The following is a 22,058-nucleotide window of genomic DNA, read 5'->3' on the forward strand; positions in this document are numbered from 1 at the left end:
ATTAGAGACTTCTGGTCCACTGAATTGGAAACTCATGTAAATAGATGAGTTCCAGGTGCATATACCATACCAAATTTAAACAAAGTAGTAAGAAATAATGTAAACAGAACTACAAGTAGCAATGAGACTGGAGCAGGAAAAATACCCCCCTAAAACAAAACCCACCCAGGACCAGACTGACAGGATTCTATCAGAACTGCAAAGAACTTAACAGCAAAGCTACTTAACTTTTAACACCTCTTATTACAAAATGGAAATGTCCAAATTCCTAGTAGTTAGTACCTGGTATTAAACCAGATAATGATACAACCAAAAGGAAAGTACAGACTGATGTGGCCTTTTAGAAATTTTGTTATTATTAGCTAGTTTATGCATGCATATATATATGCTTATACACTGTACATATACTTACTATATGTATATGGATATATATACATATATGTGCCTCAAATATGTATAACATATATGTATGTATACATATACACACATGTATTACACACTCAAATACTGCCTAATCTACCTACCTCTGTGCTATTCCCGTCCTCCATTCCAGCAATCACTCTACCGTGTTTATCTCTATTTATATTGGATGGGAACCACTGAGGTTGAGACTGTGAGTTTGCAGCTATGTGCTGGAGCCTGATGTGATCAGCACAGGATAACAACTAATGGCAGTGATTCTTCACCTACAGTCTATCTACAGCCAATGTCTGAGAAGTAAAGAGAGCTGCTTCCTTCCCTGGACAGATTGCGGTCTTCTGTGAAGTCAGCGCACGAATGGACAGTTGCTATTAGATACTGACTACAGTGGTTGTATGGAGTTTAGAGAATGGCGTGGGTTTGCCTCTTTCCCTTCATACTTCCCAACCAATTCTTCTGCCTTGGTGTTTCCAGGGCTAGAGATGGAATGGTGTAACTGACATTTTTAGGGCTGGACCCCCATATCTTTCTTATTTTCTGCACCGACAGCCAAAAGTCTCTGCATTCACTACTGCATTTTTTTTTCCAAAGAAAATTTCTGTTTTATCTCAAAGCAGCTTACAGAAGACTCCCTCTGAGCTACTGAAATGACAAGACCACCATCTAGTGGTGAAAGCAGTACACCGCGGGATGAATCCAGTCCAAGGTGTTTTTTTTTTTTTTTTTTTTTTTTTTTTTTTTTTTTTCCATCTTTATTAACTTGGGTATTTCTTATTTACATTTTGATTGTTATGCCCTTTCCCGGTTTCCCGGCTAACATCCCCCTAACCCCTTCCCCCCACTTCTCTATGCAGCCCAAGGTTCTTAACAAACAGCTGATGACTCAATTTTTGATACATCTATTTCTTTTCAAAATCCAAGTTTCTGAAATATCTGTCCCCAAGTCACAATTGTTGGATTTTGTTTGGGCTTGTCATTGTGTGTGTGTGTGTGTGTGTGTGTGTGTGTGTGTGTGTGTGTGTGTGTGTGTGTGTGTGTTGGGGATGGGACTCTGGCTAGCCCACAGGCTAGTAGTTAAATCGAGGTGTTAGGCTGTCTGTCTTGCATCTGAAAGGTTCTGAACCCAGGGCTGGGGAGCAGGTACTGGGGTGCAGCATCCTACTAAATCCAGTTTAGGTCTAGGTTGGCAGTGGTCATGGGGAGGCTGTGCAGAGCTGTTCCAGAGCAGCCTGACATCTGGAGCTGTGTGAAAGACAGCCTGCGACAAAGTGAGAGGGACTGGTCTCCACGGGGCGGGGAAAGTGTCTTGATAAAAAGGGTGCTGAGAAAAAGAAAGCCGGCTAGGAAGGCGTGGAAAATTCCACTGGACAGCAGGTTTGAATGGGTGGGCTGGGTCAGAGAACCTACGTAACCGGAACCAGTCTATAATAGGCGGACCCAAAGGCGGCTCCAAGGACCACTTGAAGGAGGTGCCAGAAAATCCTCCATTCTCTGAGGGACGTTGGGGCAAGATTTTTGGGCAGGTTGGGTGGCCTATACTTGCCAGAGTCTCCCGTGGATGTGATAACTTACTGCAGCCACCGGAGCCTTCTGGGGTGGTCTGGGAGAGTCACCAGTCGGCACCACTGAGGCGGGAAACGGAGCCCGGCGGTCCTGGAACCTCCCAGGTCAGAGAAGCTGTAAGGAAACAGGTAAAAGGGGCATGTTCAGTTTTCTGATGCTCATAACGATACCGCTTTCACAATTCTGTTGAGGGATAATACTCTTAAAGATAAGTTTGAGAATGTATGAACTGGGGCACATGCTGATTTTATCATTTATCTGTGGTTTCCAGGATAGTCTCATAAGTACATCTCTTACACTGATTGAATTTCTGTGTTGACGTTTGCAAGCACGGTTCTTTTTGCTGTTGTGCAAAAACTAAAACTGTTGGCATTTAAATTCAAACATACTTTCTAATGCCCTTGGTCTACCCCTTTCCTATTCAAGAGAGTGTCATTTAACATAAAGACTTTAAGGTCCCAGAGAGCTTGTAACCTATCAGCCTTCCCCCAACCTCCGCCCCTCCCCCCCCCCCCCCCCCGTTTTTGCCAAGCTACACAGTTACGGTTGTAAATTTTAACAATTATTGAGTAGATTTTACTCACCACTAATTTTGCATTTGAGATGTATACACTCTGATATAAATATAACAAATGTGTATTCTTATGTTGAGGTTTTAAGGCACACCTCAAGAGTCCAGAAAAGTACAATATGAATGTTGAGTGTGAGGATCTCAGGCCACACTGTTTTCATTAAGAAAAACAAACAAACAAACAAACAACCCAATATATATTAGGACAAAGTTAGAAAGCATCTCGTCTGGGGTACAAAACACACTCTGACAACAGACAAATGGCCAAACTGTTGCTTTTCAATTTCAGGGTTGTTGACATGCAGTGATGTGACTGTGAACTTCTTCTGTCAGGAAGAGGGTAAGTGCCTGAACCCCGCTCATAGGGTTTTGTACTGAGGCTGAATATTGCAGGATTGCAGCAGTCCTGTTTCTATGGGTGACAATAGTTTCTTGCAGTCTTCCTTGCTCCTTCTCGGGGTTCTTGGGGAAATTACTCTGTACATCTGTTGTCTCGTCCTGTAGGGCAGTCAACAAGGGTGCAGAGGGTACCTGGAAGAGAATGGGGGACAAGAGATGTGAAGAAGGACGCCAAGACAAGAGTCTGATCAAGGCAACAATTTTATTTTTTCCCAAGGCTGAATTTATATCATAACATGGGTAACAGAGAGAAGGGGGAAATGTGAAACATTTAGGCAGACCGAGGACACAGATCAGGCAATCGGCTTATGTCAACAGGATGTCAGAAAAGTCACAGGTTTGTCATATCTATTAGTCAGCAGGATGTTGGTTTTTCAGAAAGGTTACAGGTCATCACATTGGGCATCTTGGCGTCAGATGTATTTCTCACCAAGGTCACACTTTATCAAATCATTAGTCATCCTGACCACCAGATTTGCATTAGTATTCTGCAGCTGACTGGGTATTTTCCATGAATCCAGTCATATTTAACTCTAACTATACTATTAACATCACTAATGGAGGGTTTTAAGGGCATCGCTCCCAATAATATGTGAGCTGTGTGTGAATGAGCCTCACATCTCACAGAAGAAAGTGAGAGCCTCAGAGAAAAAGAAAGTTTTCATGAAATTTCATCTGTTCTTCATGTTTGTACTTTTGGGAAATGTAAGGCTTCTTTTATTTTTGTTCAATGATGAAATCAGATAGTAGTGTATTATAATATCACTCCAGTAACACAGATCCATTTCTTCCTTTGAGTTTTGATCGAGCTATGATTAGAAGTAGGATTCAAGTTATGGGAATATTTTCAGTGTGCTGGTCCTGTATAACATTTGGGAAATCATTTGTAGAACCCTCTATTGCCTTTTTCTGTATTTCTACTGAGCACAGTACTGTGTTAGAAATCCTGGTACTTTTTGAAGAATCTCTTTCTCATATGCAGGGTGTACACTTTACAGCCACACCTGCTCATCGTGGAGCAGGACAAAGTGCCCTGGAAGGAAGAGAGAGAGGCAACAGTAGCAATGGATCCAGGTACGTTGGAGGATTGACAAAGTTGTCGAAAGGGTTTCAAGTGACAGTGGAAGTGGGACATGAAGTTAGTTTTGCCACATTCTGTTATAGAAATGATTCTAGAGAATTCCACTATGAATAATTTCCTCAGGATTATCCTATTGAAGACTTTAAAAGATTCTCTGTGTAAGAATAAATAGTAGGAACAATTACAATTTGATTTGATTTTGATTGTGAGTGATGCTACCCCTCTTCCATTCATATTGCTGATGTGCTCTCATATCAATATTAAATGGTTGTCCTTTTCATAATTTTAATGTAATGCTTCACTAAGATACTTGATGCCTTTGGGTTTTTCCTGCTTTAAATTTTGGGAGCTTATTGCATTTTCTTTGGTTTTAAATTCTTTCAAGTTAATTTCCTCATTCCATAAAATAAAACCTGTGGGAATTTGACAAGTATCGCATAGTTTCTTGTTAGGAGTTTGCCCTGACCCGCAGGGCAGTCAGGAGAGGTTGGGGACCACCTAGGAGAGAATGGAGGACAAGAGACTCGAAGAAGGATTCCAAGACAAGAGTCTGATCAAAGCGACAAATTTTATTTTTTCCCAAGGCTGAATTTATACCATAGCAGGGGTAACAGAGGGAGAAGGGAGCGGGAAATATTTGCACAAGCCTAGGAAACTGTAATCTTGTGGTTAGGCAATTGGCTGACGTCAACAGGATGTTGGTTTCTCAGAAAGGTCACAAGTTTCTCATATCACTAGGCAACCTGCCAGATTTGTATCTGCACCTGGCTGGAGATTTTCCATCATCTTGACCTCTTAATGAAACCATTCATACTTAACTCTAACTATAATATTAACATCAATAATGGACGGTTTTAAGGGCAAAGCTCCCACCATCTCCCCCTTCCTTATAATCAAATGAAGGGGTGACCAGTGGCCATGCTGTCCTGGAATGAGCCCTTCGGTAACTGTGTCTGTCTTAGGTTGGAGCGATATTTGTCACATGGCCAAGAGAATCTCGTGGCCAGGGTCAGCCATGGGATTAGGCAGCAGCTAATGTCAGCCTTCTGTCTTAGGCCCTCTATTTGTGAGTATATCTCTCTCTTACCCATCATTGACTGTCCAGCTCAGCACGCAGGGGTGATGATGTGTTGATGTTTATTTAGCAAAGGCATCAGGACAGCAGGCAGTAAAAGAATATTGGCCTCATTTGGTCCAAGGACAAAAAGGTCCTTGCCTGGGCTGGGAGGAGATGTGTAAATGAGCTTGGCCCTTATCAAAGGCATCCTCCTATGATAATATACCTGAATAGGTTTTGCTGCCATATTATCTACTCATTGTTTAATAAAGCTGTTTAAATGATTAAATGTCCAAGGGCCAAAAGATATAAGCAAAAGAAGGACTACTAGGGTGCCCAACCGGGAAGGAAGCAGGATGGACAACCAAGGGGAATTGGAGAACCAATTTTGATACAAGCTCTCAGCTTTTTCTCTTTTCTATGCCTTCTCTGATCTTTTTCATGCTCTCTTTAACCCTATTCTAAGACACAGGAAGTGTCCAAGCACTGCCTTTCTCTCACAAACAAGAATTCATTGTGATTGCTCAAAGTTGGGTAATTAAATGTAAAAAGCCAATCAGAAATAAGTACACTTGTTAGCATGTATGGCTTATGTAAAAGGGGGGCCAGACAATTGTTCTTTCTGATTAACTTCTGACACTTAAAGACAATGTGGGTCAAAATTAAAATAGTCAGATATACTTAAAACACTGCTCCATTTTGAATAGATATGAAAGTTTAAAAATTGAATGAATTTATATGATTGTAAATGTTTACCAAGAAATATCATAGAACGGATGCCACCAGGCACGGAATTCCAATTTTATCTGATATTAAACATCTTAAAGAATTTGGAGAAACCTCAGCATTGAATTATAACCATCAGGAAAAAAAAAGACATAAATAGGTATTCAGTGCATGTTACGTAAGAAATAAGCAAACCCCAATTCAGTACAGTACAGTATCAATTACTGAAAGTTAAATAAAATGTTGATACATAGAATGAAAAAATAACATGTTGATTGACATTGTTGAAATTCCCAAAATAATCCTAATAGACAATTCAATTTGGGTTTCTGTGACAGGCATAATGCTTTATCCAAAAAGTCAAGTCCTACGAAAGGTATCGCATTGTGGAAGAATACATATCTCAGCTGTCCTAGGGTGGGTGGTAGAGCTTCTAATTTTTCTTGTGCGATGGCAATGGACTTGAAGCGGTGCAGCTCTTTGAGCAAGCAGCTCCTCTCAGGGAGTGAAGACTGTAGATGAAGTCCAGTGCGCCCTGCACCCTGTTCAGCGCCTCCATGGGCTCCTTCTTGGGGTGAGTACTCAGAAGCCAGGGATACCTGGGGACCCTGAGAGCCAGCAGTCCCAGGCTGCAGCTGCACCAGTATCTCTCTGGAGTATTAAACTCTATCTTCATTGTCTTCCCATTGCTCCTTGCATTACCAGTCTTCATGACATTACTTGACAGTTTGCATCACTATACTTTTAATATATTTTGAAATCACCTCTAGTTTTGATCCTTCTCTCAGAATTTTTGAAGTCTATGGTTTCTCCAATGTTTGCTCATATTAGGATTATTTTCTCTGTTTCTACAAAAAGTAACTGTAAGATTGTTGTATAGATTGCTTAGAATATTTATAGTCTCTTCCAAAGGTCCTGAGTTCAACTCCCAGCTACCACATGGTGGCTCACAACCATCTGTAATGGGATCTGATGCCCTCTTCTGTGTGTCTGAAGACAGCTACAGTGTACTCATAATATAGGTAAAATAAATAAACAAAAACTTTTTTGGGGCTGGAGAGATGGCTCAGCGGTTAAGAGCACCCGACTGCTCTTCCAGAGGTCATGAGTTCAATTCCCAGCAACCACATGGTGGCTCACAACCATCTGTAAAGAGATCCAATGCCCTCTTCTGGTGTATCTGAAGACAGCTACAGTGTACATATATATAATAAATAAATAAATCTTTAAAAAAAGAATATTTATAGTACACAGACCTCCTCTACATTGTCTTTCTATGTTTAAATTAGAATATTCTACCACTGTCTCTTCTAATGTATTCTGTTTCCCATCTACTGTTGGTGTCTGTTTCAGATTCAGAGAAAAGAGTTTTTAAAACATTGATATTTATTAATTTTTTAATTCTGGCGTTTCTAGGACATGGCTACACTGGTCAGTATCTCTTGAAGTTAGAGACTTCTGCCTGGGAATCTCCTACTGTTATATGGTTGATTCTTCTGAATACCTGCTATACAATTGGTTTTCTGTGTGATTTCATTGTGCCTCGAAGACTGGTGGATGTTGAAGCTTCCCTGCATTACTGTCTGTCTATTTTTCCCCTCCAATTCTACACTGATTGCTTCTTGTATTTGGGTGCTTTTGTGAAATGTATTCATATTGAATACAATCCTGTTTGTCAGTTTGAGGTCTGTTGTCATGATATGTAGTTCTGTTCATGAACAACTTCCCTATATCCACATACGGACACATTTCTACTCTGTGTTACTATACAAGTTTCACCGTTACAGATTATACATGAAGGTCTGTGATTCATTGTACACTGGGAGAGAATTGGGCCCCGGTTCATATTTCTGTGTAGATAGATACTTTTCCCAACACCATCAGTTGAAAAAGCTACCTGTTAAGCATCATGTATGTGCTGTTTTGATGATTCACATGGTCATTGTTCTGGGTCTGGTTCCCAATCAGCTGCTCTGTTTCACTGGGCTGTGTCTACTCATCTGCCACTCCCATAGTAATGTTGGTCATATGGCTCTGCGGTGTCATCTGGAATCAAAGCTAGGACAGCTTAAGCTGTGCTCTGTACTCTCAGATTACAGATTGTGCTTCCATGGAAATTCGTAAGAATCTCTGTAGTGTATCTGTGAGGTATATGATGGGGAGTTTGATTGTTGTGGAGTTGAAATTAATCATATCAATCTCTTTCATTAGTATTGTAATAACAGTACTATGCCCCATTCCATGAGCATGGAAATTCTTTCCATCTTCAAGTATCTATTCAGGTCCTTCAACAGATTAACGAGTTCATTTTAGAGGATTTTATTTTGCTTGTTTATGTTTTTGAGTTCCTGTTAAAGAAATGCATTTTTGAGGAAGGAATAGTTGTGTACGTTTTTAATCCCAGCATTGGGAAGCAGAGGTAGGTGGGTGTCCGTGAGTTTGATGTCAGCCTGAGAGTTCCAGGAGGCTGTTACACAGAAGAATCCTGTTGGAGACAGGGATGGGGGTTGGGGGTATGGGCTTCTCTTTAGTATTAATTGTGCAAATAGCAGTAATAACAGCACAAGGGTTTTATAATTGGATGATTGTATAAATGGTAAAAATTTGCCTCCAAATAGGTATTGGTATTTCCTATCATTTACATTTTTACAGATTTTGTAATGATTAATTTCGATATTTAATCATTTCATATTGAGTGTACTGTGATCATAGTTACTCCTCACCATTTTCCATCCTTTTATCACCCCCTACCACTCCTGGTTATTCATATTTACTTCCCAATTATTGCCCCTTTTATTTTACGGATCTATTGTGCCAGTCTTGGGCGAGTATTGAGGCTGTCATTTGTGTGCATAATTCAAATGCCAGTACAGTTTTCCTACATCACCTCCCTATCCTCTGTCTCTTACAGTCTTTTTCCACTTTTTCTGTCGTATTCCCTGAGATTTGAATTTTGTAATGTAGATTTCCTATCACAGCTGTGCAGACAGTGATCTTTGAAATAACACTTTCATGTTATAAATAAAATTTCTCTGGCCCAGACTATGAGCACAAACAGACCGAGTTAAAGGCCAGTGTGAGTATTCCCACCTGTAACAAAAAATTAGGAATGTATTCTTTCCGAGGGTCTTTCTCTTCCCAGTCATAGGCCTTTGGCCAGCTTCCCAGTGATATCCGTCTATTTCCTAATGTAGACCTGACCACAAATCCAACCGGAAAGTCTTCATTAACTACAAAATAGTTTTGGCACCGTTACACTGGTGTCTAGCAGGTAGGGATTTTAGCATCTAGGGTTCACTTCTGGATATGGGCTTTTTACCAGAGCAACCTGCACAACACTGTTTGAGAATTTGGATGCTACCACTAGGGAGACCAAAATATTTGTAGACACTGTGAATGGGCTGCTGACTTCTCAGCATCTTCTTGTAGGAATTCCAAGTGATGTTGTATGTGAATTATATAGCTTATTAAGAGGGCTGTCAAGATCTGAACTTTCTCATGGGACAATACAAAGTTTTTAACTTATAGAATCCTTTTTCTTCTATGTAGGAGTAATTTGCTTTTTGACTTCCTATTTTGACCCCTGTAAGTTTTTCTTTCTTCATCTGGATAACTGTTGATACACTGTTGAGTTGGTGTGGAAGAAATGGACACTCTTGTCTCTGTCCCAACTAAAGAAGAATGATTTTAGTTTTCCTCACTGAATGCAATGTTGGATATATGTTTGTGGATTCTAGTGTTTATGATGTTCAGAGCTTTTATAATGTGGTATTTTTCTGCAGGCCTTTTATGGCTCTATTGACATGATCATATTTCTTCTTTCACTGAGTGTAATTATTTGCTGTTTTACATTGATTGTTTTGTGTGTTTCTGAAACATTTGAACCCCTGGCATGAAGTCAACCTGAACTGTACTTCTGTATAGTTCAGAAAGAGTCTCTGTATCGATTTCTAAACTGACAACTGGTCTGTGCTTCTTCTTTGGTTATTTTTGCTTGTCCTTATCTGTTTTAGGTATCAAGCAGCTTCGTATGATATGTTGTTTCTTGAGAGGATGCAGTGTTGAATCTGTCTAGTCCTGGAATATTTTTAGAAGAAATTATTGGTGCCTAAATTCCAGTATTTGTGTAAGATCTATTCTAGTTTATAACAGAGAAAATTGTTTCTAGGAATTATCCCTTTCTTCTACAATTCCAGTTTATTTGGGATGACTTTCTACAGTACTCCATAAAGTAATACAGGGTTTCTACTGTTATTCCCCCACTCAGCTCTAATTCCATTGCTTAGGGATTTACTCTCTTAGTTCGGATCAGGTAAAGCCTGCTTTGTAAGAACTTTTATTTCTTGACAGAAACAAGTCTGTTACATTGACTCCTAGTGTTGTTCATTGTATCTCTATTACATTAATTTCTCCAAAGCATTTCTAATATCCTTCGATATGTATTATTTTGGATTGATTTGTTCTTATGTTTGTAAGCCCTTGGGTACATAATTATGGGCAAATGTTCTTTAAAACCAGAGCTTCTTGCTTCTAAGCTTCTCAGTGTGTCATTGTTACTTGTGTGTGACTAGTTTTCACCTCACACTCACCCTACCATGACATTTCAACAAGTTTTCCTCACTGCTCCATGAATTCTGTCTCACCATCCATTGATTTAGTTCTTCTCAGGAGTTAATTAAGGACCAGTAAATGAAGGGCTGGAAATGTGGCTCAGCACTTAAGAGTACTCGTTGTTCTTAAAGAGAATCTCGGTTCAGTACTCAACAAGGATGAGATAACAGTACAGGAAAGAGCATAGAGGTGTCTCTACTAGTATTAGAGTAAATACTAGCCTGGATATGTGACAGGAAAGTTCATACATCATACCAACATTGGAAGAGTTAGGAATGATCATACACAGATCTGACTTTATCATACATAAGTGTATGATTAATAATGTTGTTTGTGTTCATGGAGCCCAGAGCTGAAACTATCCTGTGTCCATTGTAATGTGGCAACAGAAGATTTATCATATTGATGATGTAGTTAGGTACCTAGTAGTAACTGTTATGAGGATCCATTTTAATTGTGGACAAATTTATAATTCAGGAAGATGTCGTCACCCAGCATTCCATCAACAAAGAAGTCTGCTATTGAAGGAAAGTAAATTGCATCAAATGCTACAGTTTTCTGGTAACCACAGGTCCGCAAATCTCAAAACCTCTTCGCTGACAATTAGATGTAATGTAGAATGGACATGCGCCCATTCTTTAGTACTTCATTTGCACTAGTACCATAAGTGAGTTAAGGGCTCTGTGTTAATGGTGTCCTGAGTCACACCCAGCAAGCTCTTTCATGCTGTTCATATGTGAAATGCATTGAAACCAAACACACTGAATGACATTCTGTCACATTCATTCCAGTGCTGTGGTTTGCAGTTGAGCTTCAAAGGTCTTGCAGGTCATGCATATTCTCTGAGGAGGGTTTATTGGGTGTGGTGTATTAACTGGGAGCTTTTGTGTTGCCTGCATTTCACCTCCATTTGTACACTGCTGTCAAGTTCTGTGTGGCTGCTGTGAATTTCCTGACCTCATGTGACTACCTGTAGAGCAGTCACATCCCATGTGTAGTTAGGAGTCTCTAAGGAAAAGAACTGATAGAGTGAATCTAGATATAGATACAGAAAGGGATTGTATTAGAGTGGGTTACAGGCTATGGACTAGCTTGTTCAGCCAATAGAAAGGCCACACATCCAGTAATTGTTCTGTTCTTAAGTCTGTGTGTCTCAGCTGAACCTCAGTATACACTGAAACCTTGGAGAAGTAGGCGCTAATGGACTTGGCAATGAGAACAAAGGCAAGCAAGGAAACAGAACAAGCTTCTTTTTTTATGTCATTTATATAGGCTGCTAGCTGAAGGTGTAGCCCAGATTAAAGGGCACCTTTAATCCCTGCAGTTACAGGTGAATCTCTGTGAGTTTGAGGCCAGGCTAGTCTACAGAGCTAGTTCCAGGACAGCGAGGGATATACAAAGAAAGAAAAGGTGGGTCTTCCCACATCAAATGATTTAATTACGGAAAAAAAAAACAAAAACAAACATGTGCACCAGACATTTGGGTTTTAGTTCATTCAGGGTGTGGTCATGTTGTCAAGCAAGAATAGCCATCTCACCCCATTTCCATTGCTGCTCATCTGATTCTTTCCCTTTTGTTGTTTAGAAACAACGAGTGCTTCCTCCCTGTGTTTCCTCAAGTTTTTGCTAGGTGAGATTAATGGAGATCTTGAATTATGTCTGTTTCCCATTTTAGATTTGAGAAATTCTCACCCATTGCCCCATGTTATAGATATGAGAACTACAGTCTGGTTTTGTCTCATTATTGTTTAGATTTTTGTTGTTAATAGTATTATTATATTAAGTTCATATAGTTGTATTTCTTCTTCCTTAGCTCACTATCTCTTGAATTCTTCAAGTAACTCATACATATCCATGGTTCATGATTTAACTTACTTATTTCATTTACTTTGATTTCTTCGAACGCTTCATAGACTCTTGTTTACATTTAAGAAATTTGCACAGGTTTGTAATTTCACTATTAAGGGGATAGTAAAATAGATTCCTCCAAATCACAGGGAATAAAAATGGAATGCCTTTGTTCCATTTTTAATCTTAGAGAGGCTATCATTCTAAGGGCATTCCTTGGAAGGACACACCTTATCCATGCACCTCTTTTCCCTGGAAGCCATGAGATGGATTCTGCCATGCCCTCCACTTTAATGAGTCTGCCTTGACATTGCCAAGAGCAATGGAGAACAGAGACATGTCACTGAAACCACATATTGACCTTTTATATGACTTCAGAAGGGTTGCAGGTATCAGATATTCTCACACAGAGGTGCAAATACAGGCTATCCAGCAAGAGGTCCATCTTGAGAAGAGAATTAAATTGGAAAAGTACACTTTACCTGAGTGAACAGTGTATGGTCTGGTTAGGTGATGCTGAGGTTGACTGTGACTATATCTGATGACAAGTATGCAATATTGAGAAGAAACATAATGTTTGCCAGATAGACTGAACCATTGCATGGTGTATGTACCTGTTCTCCAAGATATCATGACACACATGGTGAACAATGAGATCAAAGTGATACTGCATTCCAGTTATTTTCCACTATATAGAAAAGCTGACAGCAATATGCAATGATGAGAAATTCTATAACCTCTCAAACCTTTTCTTAGGAAATAACCTGTCGGGGAGTGTGATTATTTTTGTGGTGGACATGATTTTCTATATTTATGCTGAGAACATACCATCTCCCTCTACCTCATGTCATTATAGAAGCAGTCCTTTTCCTGAGCTGTGAGCTTGTGATGCTGTCAATAAACACTGCACTCTTGCCTTACAGTTTCCATATAAGGAACACAAGTGCTGAGTTGTTTATTCGTGATGCTTTAGTGCCTGAAGGCCCCACCATGGTTTCCAGGCCCTTCCTCCTGTACACCTCATTCCTGAAGGGCAACTATGTGTCAGTTTCCTTTACCAACCCAATTTCTTCCACTCCATTATCAATTTTGTCTTTATTCCCCACATGCTTCCAGAACTCTTGTTCCACTCTCAAGATGCTCTGTCTAGAACAGTAGTTCTCAGCCTTCCTAATGCCATGGAATACAGTTCCTTGTGTTTCGATGAACCCAACCATAAAACTATTTTGTTGCCTCTCCATAACCGTAATTTTGTTACTGTTATAAATCATAATGTAAATATCTGATATGCAGTATGTCTGATATGTGACCCCGCAAAGGAGTCTAAACACACAGGTTGAGAACCACTTGTCTTGCCCTAGACTCCCACTTACACCCATGTATATAAAAATAGGCTTAGCACAGGGGAGAAAACCTGCAGACTTTCTCATTCCTCTTAGGAAGTACAATTCATATAATTTATATTTCTATTAATTTTAATGCAAAGATCATGATTGCAGTTTTGTTGCAAAATAGAATTCCACCATGTAAGTTTGTAGTTGGGCATCTAGGATGGCTTCATTTATTATCTCCTTTGAATATTGTGCCAATAAACCTGTATGTCTGTCTTTGGTATAACTTAGGGCCTGTGTATTTTTGCTATGGCGGGCAATACAGTGGTTAAGATTTTGGATTGTGAAAACTCCAAAATGATTTCTATGGTTTTTACTGGTTCATAGTTCCTTGAGGAATGAGTAAGTGTCCCAGTTTTCTGTTTCCTCAATAGCATTTGTTGTGTGTTTCCTTTATCTTTATTTTTGTTTGGTTTTGTTTTGAGGCAAAGTCATATGTTGTAGTTCTATCTGACTTGGAATTCACTGTTTATACCAGAGCCAGCTTCTATTTCCTCTGGATTAGTAGAAGGAAATGAGACCCTCTATACCTTCTCCATTTTAGCCATTTTGAATAGGGTAAGAAGGAGTATCAGTTGTTTTGAATTTGTAATTACTTCATGGCTAAGGAAGAAAAACACTTTTTTTTAATGGCTGGCAGCCTCGTAGTGGTGGTGCATGTCTTTAATCACAATGCAGAGTCAGGCAGATCTCTGAGTTCGAGGCCAGCCTGTTCACAATGTAGGGCTGTCAAGAGAGATGGCTAAACAGTTAAGAACAGTTTTCTGAGTCAAGCACATGCCTGAAGATGGATAGCCAACAGAAAATGAACTCAATCGCATCTGCGGAGGCTTCTCCTTTTGTCAAAATGTCATTTTAGTGCATTTCCTTTCTTTTTCTTTAATGTTATCTTACTTTTTTATTTTGTATATTTTTTCTTCTGTCTCTTTACCCTAAAAGTCCTTTGTATAAGTATTATGGCTTAAAGGTTGGTGTTTTTATGAGAATGCTGAGTGTGACGGGCAGACTAGTGGATCTCTGTTTCTTGTGCCTTTGCTTGTCCTTTTCTCCTTTTCTTTGTTTTATCCAATTATGTATTTTTATTATTATCTCTTAGAAGCCTCTTTGCTTTCTAATGAGAGATGGAAAGTGATGGATCTGGATAGGGGGGAAGTGGGGAGGAACTGGGTGGAATAGAGGGAGGGAAAACTGTAATCAGGATATATAATGGTCCCTATAGGCGCATGTGTTTGTTTGGCTTATAGGGATTGGCATTATTAGGAGGTGTGGCTTTCTTGGAGCAAGTGTGTCATTGTAGGGTTGACTTTGAGGATTTCTATGCTAAAGCTATATCCAATATGTCTTACAGTCTCCTTGATCCTGTGGATCAAAGTATAGAACTCTCAGCTCCTTCCTCAGCACCATGGCAGCCTTCACACTGCTATGCTTCTCTCTCTGATGATAATGGACTAAACCTGTGAAACTTGAAGCTAGTCCCAAATAAAGATTTATCTTTATAAAGAGTGTCTATGGTCACAGTATCTCCTCATAGCCATAGAGAACCTAACTAAAAAAATGAAAGAAAAAAACTATTTTCAGTAAAAAACAAGACAAAAATTTGGTATGATCCCTATAAACTCATGTTTGAATGCCTGACCCATGGAAAGTGACACTTTTAGGAGGTATAGTCTTATGGAATAGATGTGGCTTTATTGGAGGAAATGTGTCACTGTGTCACAAAAGAAAACAAAAAGCACTTGTTGCTCTTCCAAAGGACCTGGATTTCTTTCGCAAAAATCTACACCTTAGCTTATAGCTGTCTGTAACTCTAGTTCCATTATATCCAATGCACTTTGATCTCTGTGACCACCAACACCTACATAATACACATTCATACATCTAGGGCAAAAATTCATATACATAGAATAAAAATACTGTAAAAGTGAATACATACACACATTGGCCTTTTTCTGTATTTTCTGTTAATGACTACCTTTTCAAACAAATATTAACTTTATTTTAAAGTTATAAAGATATAGGTGGTTATTTTCTAGCTCTTCTCTATTCATCTTCCTCATATAAGAAATATCTCATAAGAAATATCTTATTTCTTGCATTCTCATGGATAATTTCTTTTTGACTGATCTGTGTATATTTGCCTTTAATTATTATCTGCAATGACTTGAGTAGAATGGAATGTGTTAATTTATGAGTATCTTCAAATGTACTTCTCTATCAATTTTAAGACATAATTTTTCTGGCTGTAAAAATATGGTTTACAGTTACTGTTGGGTATTTAAATATATTTTTCTATTTTCTCCTTGCTTTAGAATTATTCCAGTATATTCTGATGTTTGGGTCTTTATGTTGTTTGACATTGTTCTTTAAGAGAGAATAGTATTAATTTTTGTTTTGTATTCTTGATGCCTGATATGAAATGGCAAGAAGGGGTCCAGTCATGGTTCTTGAAATGGAAACTCAGATCTGAGCAATAAGTGGAAATGGCTGCTTCTCCAGTAAGTACATCCCAGGTCTGTGTCATGTTGACGACTCCTCCTCCTCCTCCTCCTCCTCCTCCTCCTCCTCCTCTTCCTCCTCCTCCTCCTCTTCCTCTTCCTCCTCCTCCTTTTCCTCCTCCTCCTTTTCCTTCTCCTCCTCATACTCCCCCTCCTCCTCACTCTCGCCCTCCCTTCCTCCTACTCCTACTTCTCTTCCTCCTTTTTAATGACAATTGTTTTGGAAGCCTTTATTTCTGTTTCTGATAATGACATCTGAAGTGTTTGTTTCCCATGAATTCCTTTTTCTCCCAATACTTAAGATTAACTTTTTAAATACTATGTATCACAGCCCTTTCTCTATTCAGCCCTCTCCAGCCAGACGCTTTGTATTGGGTAACTATTCACAATGAAAATAAGACCTATGTTTCCATTGTGGTCAAACAAATATGTTGTTGTTCGGTTGCTACAGACGAAGGATTTGCGTACTTATGGATTAGTTATCAAGGCTTCTTTGTGGCATGTAATTCCATCTGAGGGATGTACTTAGGTTTCCTTGAACTACGTTTATGGAAGTGCACATTCAAACGCCTTGAATTTCTTGCTAGAATCCTTAATAATTTTTTTTTTTTTTGGAAAAGGATTCAAAGACATACTATTTGAACCCTCAATTGGATTATAATGCTAAGTATTGAAACTCTTTAGAGAGTGTTGAAGGTGGCAGCCGTACGTGCCTTGACCATGTGTTGAAATTGGTGGAGGAGATGCAGATTGTAGTCTGTTGGCTTCTTTCTTTGACACTTGATTTCACGAGGTGATGATGATGTGCCTGTGTTTGTTGACACTTGGCATCTATTCATCTCAGGAGAAATCCTGCTCATATCATTCCCTCGATTCGAATGTCCAGTGCCAGCTTCCCAAACTAGAGAGATGAGTGTTTTCGCTTTGTCTTTTATCTGTGGTTTCAGACAGCCACCCATTGTGTAGCCTCTCCTGGTGGTGAGTCTTTGTACGACATCATGTGGCATATATTAGTAAGAATTTTCTTGAGTGTGCTGAGTGTTGTACATAAGCCATCACATTTCACACAGAAATGAAGATTCCTCTTAATTACTTTCCTCTAATCTTTACCATTGGAGGAGAAAGGATGTCCCATGGCCTCTTTTTTTTTCTTTTGTTGAAGCTACTGTTTTTCATGGGTGCAGATTATGAAAAAAAAAAGGCTATGATGATCAGATTAACTTTTTTATTTGAAGTGGGTGAGTGTTGTTTCATTGTGTAGAGCTGGCTGTCCTAGAACTTACCCAGTAGATAAGGCTGGTCTTGCAGAGCTCTAACTCTGCCTCTTAAGGGGTGGGATTAAAGGTATGCACCACTACCATCTGGCCCAGGTTAACATTTTTTTCTTTAAAATGTTTTAATTTTGTTTCTACATGACTGAATGTTTCAAATTCTGAGTAAACTTCTGTATAGCACACAAAGTTAGAATATGCAGTTAATTTTTATTTTTATTTCATATGTATGGGTGGTTTTGTCAAAACGTAAGTCTATGTGCTACTTGCACGCATGTTGTCCTCAGAGGCCAGATGATGGCAATGAATCATGGGAAACTGGAGTGACATGTAGATATTAGATGCCATCTGGGCCAAGAACAAGTAGTGCATTTGTCTCCTAAGCTATATCTACAGCCTTTCTAAAAAAAATCTGGAAAATAATTTTCCTGTCTCATTTGTATCACAAAAAAATGTCCATAAATTCTTATGACAATGTCTGCTCATGGTAAAACCCTTAAATTTCCATTACAGGGTCTGTTGACATTCGGAGATGTGGCTTTGGACTTCTCCCAGGAGGAGTGGGAATGCCTGGACTCTACTCAGAGGGCTTTGTACATTGATGTGATGTTGGAGAATTACAGCAATCTGGTCTGTGTTGGTGAGATCATTTTTCCTGCAGAATTCCATTTTTTGTATTTACTGGGTATATAGATGTATAAATTCCTTCATACTGTCTAGAAACTACAGGGAATTAGGAAAATCCTCATAACAAAACAAAACACAAAAATTTTCATGGAATTTCCTTTTCATTTCCCTAAGTCATCTGAAAAATCAACAGTTGCTCTTAATTAGTAGTCCATCTCGCCAGTTCTCTTTCCAAGTTGTTTGTCTTTCTTCCTTTCTTTTGTTGTTTTGTTGTTTTTGTTGTTGTTGTTTATTCAAGACAGAGTTTCTCTGTGAAGCCTTGGCTGTCCTGAAACTCACTTTATAGACCAGACTGGCCTTAAACTCAAAGAGATCCACCTGCCTCTGCCTCCTGGTGCTGGAATTGAAGGTGTACCACCACGAGCTGGCTGTTCCTTCTTACCCAAGTTTTTATTTAAATGTATGGAACAAAGATACAATACACTTAGTAAGTTGATTATTTTAATTTTGATATTGCACTAAACTCTTCTTCAACTATTTTGTGGGGGAAAAGGAGATTTACAAAGAGGAAAATATTTTAAATCTAATCCTTCATATAGCTCTTTTCCGAAGTTATTTATTTTTCATCATCCAATTCTCTCTCCTTCTGCAAGTAGTGCAGTTTAGATAAGAATAAGAATTCTGTTATTAACCCCCACAGTGTGATGGAGATCAAAATGGAGGTTCTGAACATCCATACACCAGTGTTAAAATAAAAAGCCACTACTAAAAGCCGTGTTGTAAATAATTCTCACTTGTCTTAGAGAAGTGAAGCTCACTCAGCTATTGGACGTGTTACCCATGAGTCAATCCCTATTATTCCTAATTGTGCTCATTTCCCAGAGAAGCATCACATGTGTGGTAAATGTGAGAAGGTCTTGGATCAACACTCAGAACATATAGTCTATCAACATGAGAGTATCCAAGAGGAGTCTGACACATATAAGGAGCTTGGCAAAATGATTCATGAGTCCTCTCCATGTACACCTTACAACACAAGAGGCAATGTAGAAAACTGCACCAAGTGTGGATGTGGTATCTACGAGGATGCTTCTACAGAACCCTCAAACCTAAACAGACATAAAAGTGTACACACTAGAGAAGAACTTTTCCAATATAAAGAGTGTGGCAAGTGTTTATGTTCCAACATTAGTACAAATCAGAGTATCCACACTAAAAAGATGGAGCACAAGTACACAGAAAGTGATAACGGCTTTTCCCAGTTATGTAGACTTAAAACCCATTGCAGAATCAATACTACTAGAGAGACACCTTACAAATTCGAGGAATGTGGTAAGTGCTTTTCTCGATTGTCAAGACTTATAGGCCATTATAAACTCCATACCAGAGAGAAACCATACAAGTGTGAGGAATGTGGCAAATCCTTTATCCACTGCACAGCTCTTCGTACACATCAGAAAATTCATACTGGGGAGAAACCCCACTCATGCAAAGACTGTGGTAAATCCTTTTATCTGTTGTCAACACTTAAAGATCATTACAGAGTCCACACTGGAGAAAAACATACAATTGCAAAGAATGTGGTAAGTTCTTCCATTGGTTGTCAGACCTTAAAAAACATTCCAGAATCTACACTGGAGAGAAACCTTACAAATGTGGGGAACGTGACAAATCATTTACCCACTGCTCAAATCTTAAAGTTCATCAGAAAATTCATGCTGCGGTGAAACCTTACAAATATGAAGAGTGTGGCAGGTTCTTTTATTGCTTGTCATACCTTAAAACACATTCCAGCATCCATGGTGGAGAGAAACCTTACAAATGTGGTGAATGTGAGAAACCCTTTACCCATCGCTGTCGTCTTGGAAAGCACAGCAGAATCCATACTGGAGAAAAACGTGAACATAAGAAGCGGATGAGAGCTTTGATGAATGATTAAGTCATAGAAAACACCAAGAGTTTATATTAATTCATGAGGACAAAATGTAGTCATAAAATTCAAACCAGAAAGAGATCATAAGAATGTTCACTGTTGTAAAATCCTCACGTCTTGTGCATTAAAAATCCCATGCTAGAGAACACATGGTATGCACTGATTTTTTTTCCAAAGCCTTTACCTAGTGTTAAAATTGTAGATACATCTGAAAATTTATCCTGAAGGAAAACCCAAAAGACTCCTTTAATAATGACTCCTCTTTTTCTTACTTTCAATGTAATCATTGAGGAGTCAGACCATACAGATAGCAAGAGTGTGAGAAACGTTAAAGAGATAACTGGTGGATGTGATACATATACATGCATAGCCAGGAAATCCCAAAGGATGTGCAGGAAAAATTGTTTTTCAGTACTCAAGGAAATTGGAAAAGTATTTAGTCCAACTGAAAAGCGCAGTGATTCATACAGAAACAGTAATACACAACAGACATTAGACCAACAAGTGTATTGCAGAGAAGGGAACCAAATGCTTAAGGGAATTTGTCATGTACTTGAGTGGAGGAGGATATTTCTATTTGAGTAAATGTAAAATTCATATTAACACTTGGGTAATGCTAGTATTGCAATTTGATGAGATACAAGCACAGTAGGTTTTTTTTAACACTCAGATACTTCCGTGCTGTCTTGCTTACAGATGATTTTGTGACAATGTGTGTATCAATTGTTGCTGCTTCGGAGCTGATGAGTCTGAGACAGGAGCGATGAAGTTAGGTAGTTAATGACTGTCTGTTAACCATCAGATGACTCCAGCTATCTAGACAGACTCATGATAGCAAATTCAGATTCTTCCTCTGTCAAACCTTCATGCAGAGGCTGCACGGACCAGGGCACTTTTGAGAACTGCACTAGTTCGTGACAGTGGTTGTGTCCCAGAGAGAATTCTGTTACTGTTTGCCTGTGAAGACTACTTTTCTTTTAAACTACTTATCCCTGATTGTTTTCTTCATTAGCTCACTATGCAATCTGCTGTCTGTTAATAGTTGCCAGTAATGTCACGTGGTCCATGAAGAATTAGTAGTCAAAGCAAGCTTCCATACTGTAGCACAAACGGAGATGAGCTTTATTTTGCAGAAGGAGGAACACACATATGAGATAAGTATGCTAAGTATGATAAGTAGGAAGAGAAAGGGGCTTTTGTAGCCTTCAATAGGCAGAGGCAGGGGGATCTCAATAACATATTTTAGAAATATCAGAAAAAATTGATAAATCCATAGAACTGTTGATCTCTATCTGGATGTCCTCAAGGAAATTTATGTGGAAAAAATAGAGATATCAGAGGAAAGCAAAATCTAATATCTGAGAATATACAGTTGTGTTGAACAATGTATATCATGAAACTCACACCTTTGCATTCTTTGAAAATGGTCAATAAGAACTGTCAGTTTCCATATGTTAGTATAGTAAGTTGACATCTCTTCTATTTTTATCTATACTTTTCCTAAAACCACATGTATTTTTGAAATGTTCTACAACTCTATGTAAAGTGATTTTTTAAAATAAATAAAACAGCTGTCTTTAATGGTTTTACGTGGAAATTCAATGAGAAAATGTGATCTTGCCTCCAACCTGAACCTCTCGCTTTATATAAATATAAGAGAAACGCGGGATGTTGTGGTTTGCCCTTAAGTTATCTGTATTTTGATGCTAATTCCACTGCCCCAAGGACACCTGCCTAGTCACGTACTCAGGAATCAGATTACTTCACCAGAACCTTCTCCCCATTTAATCTGTAATGTACAGGTGAGGGGTAGGTACGGGATAGAAGGAGGCCTGTCATTGGAGGAGAAGGAAGGTGGGCAGGAGAGAAGTTTGAAGGAAGAGGAGGAGACTAGAGGAGAAGGAGAGACAAGAGAGAGGGAGGGAGGAAGGGAGGGAGAGAAGGAGAGAGGGGGAGAGAGAAAGAGGGGGTGGAGTGGGGAGGAGGGTGAGAAGCCATTGCAGGTGATGTTAAGATTCTGCTCTGTGTATTTACAGGTTGTTATTAATGTTCTCAAGGGATGGAT

General features: G+C 39.0%; 1 protein-coding gene across 1 annotated transcript; it reads left to right on the forward strand.

Annotated features, from left to right (window-relative positions):
• Positions 1–1,873: 1,873 nt before the first annotated feature.
• On the forward strand, positions 1,874–21,579 carry Tmem65l1 (transmembrane protein 65 like 1). Its single transcript, XM_087606027.1, is given in 8 exon segments — positions 1,874–2,111; positions 2,844–2,894; positions 3,936–4,027; positions 6,156–6,391; positions 16,092–16,162; positions 17,947–18,073; positions 18,943–19,620; positions 19,623–21,579. Coding segments are annotated over 4 exon segments (1,197 nt in total). The 5' UTR covers positions 1,874–2,111; positions 2,844–2,894; positions 3,936–4,027; positions 6,156–6,391; positions 16,092–16,147; the 3' UTR covers positions 20,000–21,579.
• Positions 21,580–22,058: the final 479 nt, after the last annotated feature.

Source organism: Rattus norvegicus, chromosome 1 (genome assembly GCF_021556685.1).
Source record: "Rattus norvegicus strain SHRSP/BbbUtx chromosome 1, alternate assembly SHRSP_T2T, whole genome shotgun sequence".
Lineage (NCBI taxonomy): Eukaryota > Metazoa > Chordata > Mammalia > Rodentia > Muridae > Rattus > Rattus norvegicus.